Source organism: Coturnix japonica, chromosome 5 (genome assembly GCF_001577835.2).
Source record: "Coturnix japonica isolate 7356 chromosome 5, Coturnix japonica 2.1, whole genome shotgun sequence".
Taxonomy (NCBI): domain Eukaryota; kingdom Metazoa; phylum Chordata; class Aves; order Galliformes; family Phasianidae; genus Coturnix; species Coturnix japonica.
In genome coordinates, this window is record NC_029520.1 from 35,457,569 (window position 1) to 35,468,040 (window position 10,472).

Here is a 10,472-nt window from a genome sequence, read left to right on the forward strand (position 1 = left end):
CATGCCTCTGCTTTGGCTCATGAGGAATGCAAGAATGCGAGCACATCTGCTTCTCTGCCTGGGATGCATAGAGAGCATTTCTGAGGAAGGAAAGCACACTTTTCACAGCTTGTCAGCATACTGTCCAGCTTACTAAAGAGAAGCAATGGATTTCTACCCAGCCCACATAAGCTGATGTAGTTTGCCAAAACAACAGCTTCTTGTTGCAGATGCTGAGAAGCCCAGCACTGTAATCCTGGTCAGCACTGCTCATTCTTTCTTAAGGCACCTATTAGCATAGCATCTCAGCACTGATCTCAAGGGCTGTTGCTGCAGCTGGAAAACAACTGACACGTTAGGCTGATTAATCCCTGTAGTAATTCTATTAACCTCCTTAATGGAGTTATAACATGGATGAATGTACCCCTCTGCAGCAACTCGAGAAGGAATTGCCCTGGAGAACCTATAAACACGGTGTGGCAGGGATGTCTGAGGTAAACATCTTGGTTTTAGTGCAAAGTGAAGTGTCCTGATCCACTGGAACTGCTCCTGTTCCTCGGATTCAGAGCCCCTCGCAGCACCAACAGCATCTGTGCCCTCTGCAAAGTGTGGTGCAGGGGGATGTGGACGCATCCTTGGACGTGCTCTTTCCTCTCTCTCTCACCCAGACTGACAGTACATTTCCTTGGACACAGCTTTTCATTCACCTCTGCATTGTCTCTGCCTGTGCTCTGCCTGGTGCTGATTTATCTGCTTGCTGCAGCATTGCCTGTGCTGCATTCCTGGGCAAAAGGCTGCTGAAAGCAAGTGGCAAAGCTGCAGTGTTGGCATGTCATTGCTCTCCATTGCAAATGGAGAAATACTGAATTTCTCTTTGTTTCCTTCCTGGCTTCTCTAGCCTTTTGAGAGCAGATTTATCTGCTGCCATAGCCATGTTCACAGCCTGCTCCTATGGAGGTTTGATTGCACTGCAGGTCTGCCAGGGAGGGCTTCTCAGTGCTGTGAAGTTGCCTCTAGAACAAAAGGACCAAAGGCACCTTGGAGGCTCCCAATGAGCAGATATCAGTTTTGCAGCCTACCACAACAACCCAAGCTGTCAGGGAGCTCCTGCTGTACTTTGTTTGGGGACATACAGGTGGCCAAGGGCAGGGAGCTGAGATCAGACTAATCCTGCTGCTAGTTCAAAGCCTGTTGCCATGTATGCAGGTGCAGTGATGCGACTACTAAGCTGCAGTATCTCTTCCTCTACATGGTTTGTGATCTCTGCTTTAATAGACTAAATTGATTCTCTTGGATAGCCAGTCCCATCCTCCTGCAGAGGCTGCAGTCTCAAGGGATGGAGTGGCCCAGCTCCTCACGGTCCAGGAGCTGGGGAGTGCTGCCTGCAATGGATGCACATGCAGGGGTTTTATTTCACTTTCTGCCTGCGGCAGTCACTTCCCACATTCAACATAGGGATGAGAAGCCCCAGCAGCCATCTCTTGCCGAAGACCTCACGCAGATTCTCCCTCCAGGGACGGGCTCTCACCACTATCCCCTTCCGCACCTGGTACCGTGTCTGCCCACGCAGGATCAGCAGCATCTGGTGGCAGCAGAACCCCGCACAGGCCAGCCCGATCCCAAGCCAGAGGTAGAGCATGAGGATGACAAACATCTCAGAGCTGAGCAGAGCCCCTGCACAATGACAGTCAGGGGAGGGGAACAGCAAAAGAAAGAGTTTAGGCACCTCTCATGTGTCAGCATCACATGTTGCCCTGAGGGCCTGGCTGGCCACACTGAGCAGCCATACAAGGGGTGAGTGAAGGGAAAGGCTGGGTGGTGACTAAGGACATAAAATTGCTTTCCTTGTAGTGCCCCAGGCAGTGCATCCCACTGGGGAGGTGCTAAAATGGCAGCAGTCTCTGCAGAGTTTTCCCTTTGCTGTTAATGTGAGGACCTGGATTTCAGGGGCAGCCTCAGCCAGAAGTGAAAGGCATTTGTAACACCGCAGCTCTATTTTGAAGAATATGATGTGTGGGAGCACAAGCTTGGCACAGGCCCATACCATGCGCTCAGGCCTAGGCTCTGCCTGCAGGCCACTCTGAGAACTATTGGTGAGGGTGCTGCTTGCAGCTCTGAACTGTTGGATCATCCTGCTAGGAAAGTGCACCAGAGTTGTTCATCTTTCTCTTTAAATGCAGCATCGTCTTTCCTTTCTCATTAGATCCCAGTGGGCTTCATATGCCATGCAGAAAAGGGAGAACAGCATCTAGGATGGTAACAAACCCTCAGACCAGCTCTATCAGAATAACCTAAGAGACCAAATGGGAAGTGCAGAACCAAAACAGGTTTCTTTGCTCTTCTTCTACTGGACCCGTGTGACAGATGTGTGTTCCCTTCCATAGCTGATTTCAGATGGGATGGAGGGGAGGAAAGTGACTTTCTTCTGAGCCTTGGGAAGACAGCTGTAAGCTTTACTTCTATGAGCTACTGAAATTCAGCATCGGATAAGTAATTATTATACTTGTTTCCCTTTGCATTTATTCAGCATCTCTCAGCCATATTTTCCAGATGTGTGCATTTTTTAACCTTATTTTCAGGCTGCCCACAAAAAGCATTTTCTATCCTTCCTTTCCTGATCTGGCCTGACCTATATTTACAGAAGTGCTCTTCTTTTGCCCCTCATCACTGCAGTCTCGGGTTCATTTTGCTCTGACTGACCTGACGTGGTCTCAAGCTTGTTTCCATACATTTCCCATGCCAGAAAAACTGAATCACAGCCTGAAATTCTAGGCTCTGGGTCAGACTCTAATGCACATGTCTGGGCAAAACAAGCCAAACAAAAATTTTCACAGCATGGAAGCAGGAAACACTGAGTTGACCCAAGATCAGCAGATTCAATTTCTGTCCTCTCCCTCCTCCCCAGTGCCAAGGGCATGCTGGAGATGAAGGGTAAAGTTGTTGGTTTTTTTCCTGTTACAGCCATGCTCTATTCAGATCCCACCTAGGTAATAGCTGCACAGGAACATTGGGTGGACAATCCTTCTAGTAGCTATTCCAGGTCATGTTTCTCTTTCCTGCACCGGAGGTAAATGTTACTGATGGAAGCTCTGAAGGCCCTTCTTCCTGAGCAACTGAAGCACTTGCAAGTTACTGTGTGCTGCCAACCCAGCTAAGGCAGAAATCCCATGGGATCATATTTCTATGATTCTGTTGGCTCCTGAAGGTGCCCAAGCCCCCAGCCCTGCTCCAACCCCCTTCACATCCCATTCACACACTGCTGCATGCCCACTTTGACACTGTGGGTGCTGACACCAGGACTGAGGCTCTCCAGCATCTCTCTTCAAACATGTTCCAGGACCCAGCTTGGTGCAGATGAGCCCACAGAATCACAGGGAGAAAACTAATTCCTGGGTAATCTTTTCCCACAGCCCTACTTTCCCTTCCAGGCTGATGTGCTGAGCAGAGCTTAAGCACCAGGGAAAATCATGCCAAGTGTTTTTAATGCTAGTGAAGCTTGTGCAACACTATTTACAAAAATTCTTCTACATGGAAAAATGACTCCATAAAAATGTCATGGCAGGATTTCATGTTTATAGTCTCTCAGTGATTACCATGACGAATCTGTTCATTTGCCAAGTAGAGATATTTGTTTGTTTTCAGATGGCAACCCTGCAAACCCAGCCTGGAATCCGAAAGCAATCTGGGGCCTTTCTGGCTCTTGTATCATCAGCAATGGAGATCCCCCAATTAGATAATGATCAACAATTCTGGTGATAGTGCATGAGCCAAAACGGACTCCAGGCCCTTCTCACTGAGCTCAGCTGAACCTTCAAAGCTAAAATATGTGGAATACCTATTTTAGTCCGATGAAAACTGATCTAAATGTGCTCAGCATGAGCTGCATGTAGGGAAAATGGCATTTTTCTGCTGTCACTTTCAGAGCAGACTCTGCTGTTCACAGAGTAACTTGTCCCAGATCAGGTTTTATCTAGCTCTCAGGTTTGGACAGAGAAAGGAAGGAGCTTGGAGAGCTTGAGAGCATAGTGAAAGATGAAGAGACAGGTCTGGCAGAGCAGAGGAAAAGGCACAGCAACAGAATGAATGGGAGGAAGGGAGAAATCCTGGGGACATATACAGGAGGATGGGAAGGGAAAGGAAGTCAGGATAAGCAGATGGACAAATAAGGGATGGTGAAAGGAAGATAGAGAGGTTTGCTTTGGGTGCAGAGCTCTTCCAGAGGGCAAGAGTGGATAATTTGTCCTGGCTTTATGTGGAGCTGCAACCCAGACCGTACTCCAGAGAGAGGTGTTTGATCACATTATATTAACAAACTCCTTGCTTGATTTCTGAAACATGAACCCAAATTCTCCTGTGCTATAATCAGGAAGTTTGCTCTGCCAGGAGGCAGGAGGTGGAGTGGGTACATGACCTGAATGGTCACATCTCTGGGAGACTTCCCACATTTGCATGTAAGACTCCCCTTGCCTGTAGTACAATGAACAAAATCTCCCACCTCTGTCTTAATGCCTCACGCACAACTGTAGCCCTAGTCCATCTCTGGCAATCTGGTTACAGTGCTTTTCAGAGTATAACACATTATGAATAGGGCTATAGCTGTAACCTGGAGAAGGTCCCAGTCCCTGAAGCCTTTGCCCTTAAAGGGGGCTTTACCAAATACAGACAATTCTCCCCATGCCCGCATCCACCTTCCACCCATCCTCACACACAGCCAAACAGCAAAGAGCATGGCCACAATCCCAGAGCCCTGGAGGAAGAATGGACTCCTCATGGCCAAGGAAGGATCCTTACCTGAGAAGAACTGGCTGATAGAGTGAGGCAGAAGTGTGAGGAAGGCGAGTGGGTTTGCAAAGGACATAGAGAGTGAAGCAGAAATGTAAGCCATGCCTGCCACCAAGGAGTCGAGGCAAGCCAAGGAGGTGTAGAGGCAGAACATGATGAAGTTCCGCATGTTCCTGCTCCCAATGCAGTTCCCTGTGAAGAAACAGTGGTGGTCATGCCTCTGGGTGACTCTGGCACACAGTCTACAGTAGTGAGTGCTGGGCAAGGCTGAGCCAGGGGACCTGCTTCCATCCAGCCAGTCCGCCACCATTTCAGCTCCTTCGCCCAAGTTTAAGCCCTTGCCCAGTTCCTCAGGGGAGCTCTGGATCACGAGGATGTAGTTGCCCAGGGCATTAGCTGAGAGGAAGAGGAAGAGGGCCCCATGCAGCAGAGCAGGAGAGAAAAGTGAGGTGGTGGAGGGGTCTCTGAACATGCTGGGGATGAAGAGAAAGATCTGGAGGACGAAGGTCACTAGGGAGATGCACAAGAAGTAGGCTGGAGCAACAACATTGAGCAACCTGAGAACTAGCATTGCGGATTACGTTCCTGCAGGGGAGAGCAAGGAGAGGACGAACATCACCGCTCCGGCTGCACACTTCATCCTTCCATTTCCTGCCGGGTCCCCGGCCCCGCTCCGCTCCGTGAGTGCCCCGAGGCGGGGAAGCTCTCTTTCGCCGCCGCCCCACGGCCCCGACGGGGTTCGGCAAAGGGGAGCCCACGGGCAGCGCCCGCTCCCCGGCGCCCGGAGGAGGCAGCCCGGCCCCGGCGTCTGCCTCCGGGGAATTCGCAGCGGCGGTGCCCCGGAGGGGCTGCGGAGGCTGAAGGGGAAGAGCTGGCTCCCGCGGTGTGCCGGCGGTATAGGCACCGCTCCGCTCTCCTAGCAGAGTCCCTCTGCTAGGCAGGGTCAGTTTTGGTACTGCATGAGTGGAAAAAAGGTGGTGCTGGAGGAGGGGGGAGTGAATTGGAAGGGAAGGGGGGAGGAGAAGGGGAGGGGGGAGAGGTTGCTCTAATCCACTGCAATACGGATCAAATCCAATGCTCTAATTTATCCTTTAAAGCCACGGATCTACAGATTACCTCTCTGACCGCTGCCCTGCTCTGCACGAAATTAGAAAATGCACAAAACAGCTGGTCAAGTGCTGTCCGGATGCAACCTGCGGCGCTGGTCTACCAAGCCGGGCGGCCTCGCAGACGCAGACGCGGCTCTGGCCGATCACAGCGCATCGGCACCGGCCGGGCGGGCTCCCCCGGCTCTCTTTGTGCTTCTCTCGGCCTCGGGGCTCAGCCCGTACCGGGGGGACGCGGGGAGCCCGGAGGATCGAAGGCAGCTTGGAGCCCGCCCGGTCGCGGCGTGGCCGCCCCGGCACCCCGAGCAGCTCTCGCCGGCAGCTCCAGAGAGCTCCCCAGAGCCTGCAGAGCCCCGGCGGCTGTGGGGGTTCTGCCCAATGCACGCCGCCGCCCTGCAGCCACCTTGTCCCTGCTGCCCTGGAACCGTCTGTCTGGCACCTCGGAGCCGCCGTTACCGCCTCCAGTCAATCCCAGACCCCCGCGGCTGCCGCTTCGTAGAGCAGTTCGACCCCGTGCTCCTTGCCTCCCTCTGTCTCCTTTTCCTTCTTTCCCTCCCATTCTGTTCTTCTGTTGTCCCACGGTGTTCGGCCCTGTTCCCTTTCTCTGTCTGCGACCCTGCCCTGTCTCTGCCCTTGTCCTGCCTTGTTGCTCTTTCTGTCTTTCTCCCCAACCTGCCTCTGTTTCAGTTTTTGTCCTGTTTTTCTTCTTCCTCTTCCCTTCCCCTGTACGGTTCTCTCCCTCCCCCGATTCCACACCCGTCTCCCCGTACCCTCACTATCCCCCACCGTCGCTCGGACACGGAGCTGTCCGTTCAGCACCACCGCACGTCCGCCACCCCCCTCCACCCCCTCCCAGAGGCTGTGAGGGGGGACAAGCTGTGCTCGGGGCCTTGAGGTGCCGCCGTCCCACGAGACACGTCCTGCTCGAACCAGCATCTGAAGCAAGGGGAAATCGGGGAACAGTCTCTGCCAGGGTGCTTAGTACCGCCCTGTACAACAGCAGGTGTATAGGAGAGGATTTGGTACGAGCAGCGGTTCTTGGGCAGCATGGCAGGCTGGTAGAAACTGTGCTGACATGTATTCCCCTCCGACAGCTGCACGACCTCAGCCCCACTGCCCACCTACACAGCCCTCACACTGTCTGCACAGGCGCTGTGCACAGCCTCTCATTCTCCCACACACCTACATGCTGCACCCACTCAGCTCTGATGAGAAGCGTCCCTTCTCCCTCCACAGACAAACCACCCATGGCAGAGAAAGGGGAAAGAAGAGGACTGCTGGGCTGTAGGCAGCTTTCCTGGGTCAGGATTCACAGAAAGATGACTTTAGCCTAAACACAGGTCCAAGGCTTAGTAGCCCACCTCAGCACACCCATACAGATTGCCTCTCCCTTTGTCTGAATACACAGATCAAGATTAAAATGTGTTTCATGTCTTCTAGGGAGAGAGATCTGGAGCAGAATGTGGCTGTTCTTATCTCTTACACTTGCACTAGCATGGAGGTTAGTGACAGCAAACAAGTTCAAGGGTTCTTTATCAGAAATGTTTTTTTTTCTACCAGATAACTTTCATGATTCAACATTTCTGAGAAAAATGGAGGCAATGATACTTGTAAAAGAAAGTGCAAATTAAGCCTGTAGGCACTGGGTCTGCTGTGACAAACAACTAAGAGACACCTTCGGCAGAACGGGAAGGAGAGCTGCTCAGAACCAATCTAGCTTTCACTCCCACCTCCCTCATTCTCCTGTCATGACTACTGAGAATAAAAATCTTCCAATATTCCCTCAACTCATCAATTTAAAGTAGACTGAGCCTTGCCATAAAGATTCACGACCTAGGGAGAATTTTATCTCTAAATAATCAGACAGTTTTCTCCATATTTTAACAGCTTACATCAAAACAATAAAAATTAAAAAAAAAAAAAAAAAGAAAAACACCAAAAAAACACCAAAAATTCTTTTCATGTAGTAACAGACTCTTAGATTGAAGGGACTGTATCTCATGAAAGCTATTAATTCTGCCTGTACAGGGAATGTAATAAGCTGCAGCCAAAGTGGAGGAAAGGGGAGAGGAGAGGATGGGAGGCAGAAGAGGACGAGAGAGGAATGAGATGAAGAAGGACATGAGAGAGGAAGGGAGAGGAAGGAGAGGAGATATAGGAGAGAGATGGGAGAAGATGAGAGAGAAGATGAGGATGAGGAGGAAGGGGAGAGAGAGGCGGAGAGGAGAGGAGAGGAGAGGAGAGGAGAGGAGAAACGGTAGGGCAGTTTATCCCACACATTCTCATTAAAATGTTCCTGCAAATTGCTGCTTACGATTTGTCACTGTCAAAATACTGGCTTCATATTCTAGAATATAGTAAAAAAAAATCTGCTTTCAATGCCATTGTGTCGATGTGATGAGATGTTGACAGGATGAGGAAGCAGTTATCTATGGATGAATTTGCCTATTCATGTGCATGTGTATGCATAAGTGAGAGGTCAGTAAATAAGGAAATTAACACAACGAGTAAGTGAATAGTGAGAGCAGCAGCTAATCTGGAGCAAGTGGCAAGATTTGCTTCAGGAATTTGAATTTTTTCATTGTAAGATCATCAACATGAGAGAACTTGAATGTGTGGCATAACCTTACTCCTCTGATGAGATAGTTTCCCTGCTTGAGACCCAGGAGATGGATCAGTTCTCCATCCTGCTTTCAATTGTAGATAAATTATTTAATCCATGTATTAGAATTTTCCTGTCTTTCGAATAGGGCAGGTTTCAAGCTACATGTCTGTCTCTGGAAAACCTTGACAAGTGAGCATGAGGAACACCAGCGGGAGCGATTTATTGTTGTTATTACCTACCGTGTAGATTTTTCCAGAAATGAGCATAGCACATTGAAATAATACTCTCACCCCAGCATTAACATATCCGAGTCTCATCATGTCACTTTCCCCTGCTCCCTGTGTGTATGTGAGGGGGGCACAGTGTGTGTGAGGGAGCACATTTCCCAATATTTCCCAAGCAAAGGGGGTGGCATAAACTACACAGCTGTCAGACAGCTGGCGTTTTCATTTTCTAGCTCAATAACATAGGCTACACTTGGTCACAATGACTGGCAGACAAACATCTTGGTAGCTCATTCCCTGGATCCCTTTGTTCCCTACGCTCAGCCATTTTAAGCAAAATAAAATGCAGTTCTAGTCAATTCCATGCTCCGATACACCCTGCTCAACCTCTTTCAAGATCTTGCTTTAAATTGCATCACAAATTATGTATCATTTCTTCCAGCTCAAAATGTGCATTACTTCATTCAGAGCCATTAGTTTAGCATTCAAGATACATCCTGATGGTGATTTTTTTCTGAAATGAGTGAGTTAATATCTGCTGTTTACTGTGATAGCTTGGGAGAAATGAATGCTCTCTGTGGTAAACAGAGCTGCTTGTCTTAAATCATCATTGAAGTACAAACGTTATGAAGTTCTTGTGAGATTTTTTTCTTTTTCCAGCTAGTTAAATTTCAAAATGAGAACACCCACAATGTGGGTTAACCTGTTTGGTTTGGTGAAGTTGAACAGAGCAGGTGAGACCCAATGTCTTCAATTTAGCAACAAAAATTATATAGCATGGCTGGCACTAGAGCTGCAGGCTTTTATGCTGTCCAGCTTCAGATCTGCATAGGTGGAGACTTGAACACTGAGGGGAAAAGAGAGCTCAGTCCCTTTCTTACATTTGGCTGTTATCAAGGGACAGATCTGAACATCCCGAAATAGGATACTAATACAAAGTTCCTACTCAAACTGATAGATGATCTTCAGAGGCCAACTCAACCACCTTTCCCAGTGCCTCTATCTCCTTGAGCCAGAAATTTCCACGTTTTGCAGAAGGGGGTCCAACTAGGTCCTAAATATCTCTGGCAATGGACATTCTCCACTACCCCAAGGCAATTCATCCAGTTCTTTTTTACCTTTTCAGGTTTTCCTCCAATCTAACTTGAAATTCTTTAGCAGCAATTAGTCCTTAGTCCTTATTTCATGTCCAGTTACAGAAAAATTAAATCCTTATCTCTTGTGTATTTGAAAATGGTTACCGTGTCTTCTCCAGATGAAGTCACCCCATTCTCTCAGTCTTGTGTTATGTTTTGGAAACCTCTGATGAAAAGCCTGAAGGACCTGGAGTACCTGAGTGGAGGGACTGAGCACTGAGCTCAGGCAGTTGTCACTGTAGATTTCCATAGCCAGGTTTTAATCATTTTGATTTAGATTGCCCATTGTGCTGCGTCAGTCATGCCGGGGGTTTCAGTGAGGAGGACACTTATTAACAAAGTAAGAGGTGGGAACTAAACAGCTGAAAGGCAGTCATGACTTTAACACACTGTCAAGTATCTGAAATTATGACTTTAGCATTTCTATGTCTTTTTCAGCTCCCATTTGGTCAGTCTTCACCTGCTCTCACTTTCTCCTTCCTTCAAGGACAATTTTGGGAAAGGGTTTTTCCTTTCTGTCTCAGCGTGATGAATTTTCTGAAGGTTAATTTGGCTGCTGTTTTCTCACTGCAAACCTCCCAGCTTATCACTCAGTGTAAGAATAAGGTAGGAGATAATTTGAATTGTGCAATGTATTTAG

At 49.0% G+C, this 10,472-nt stretch overlaps 1 protein-coding gene across 1 annotated transcript; it reads right to left on the reverse strand.

Annotated features, from left to right (window-relative positions):
- Positions 1 to 1,312: 1,312 nt before the first annotated feature.
- ZDHHC22 (zinc finger DHHC-type palmitoyltransferase 22) lies at positions 1,313 to 5,719 on the reverse strand. The gene is made up of 2 exons (XM_015865201.2): positions 4,771 to 5,719; positions 1,313 to 1,653 (listed from the first exon to the last, which is right to left on the reverse strand). The coding sequence occupies exons 1-2, from the start codon at positions 5,330 to 5,332 to the stop codon at positions 1,388 to 1,390; spliced, it is 828 nt and encodes a 275-aa protein (XP_015720687.1). The 5' UTR covers positions 5,333 to 5,719; the 3' UTR covers positions 1,313 to 1,387.
- Between the last annotated feature and the right edge of the window lie 4,753 nt (positions 5,720 to 10,472).

Coding starts and splice junctions, on each gene's coding strand:
- ZDHHC22 (XM_015865201.2), bottom strand. CDS start 5,332: ATGCTAGTTCTCAGGTTGCTCAATGTTGTTGCTCCAGCCTACTTCTTG. Junction 1,654..4,770: donor TATCAGCCAGTTCTTCTCAG/GTAAGGATCCTT, acceptor GTCATTGTGCAG/GGGCTCTGCTCAGCTCTGAG.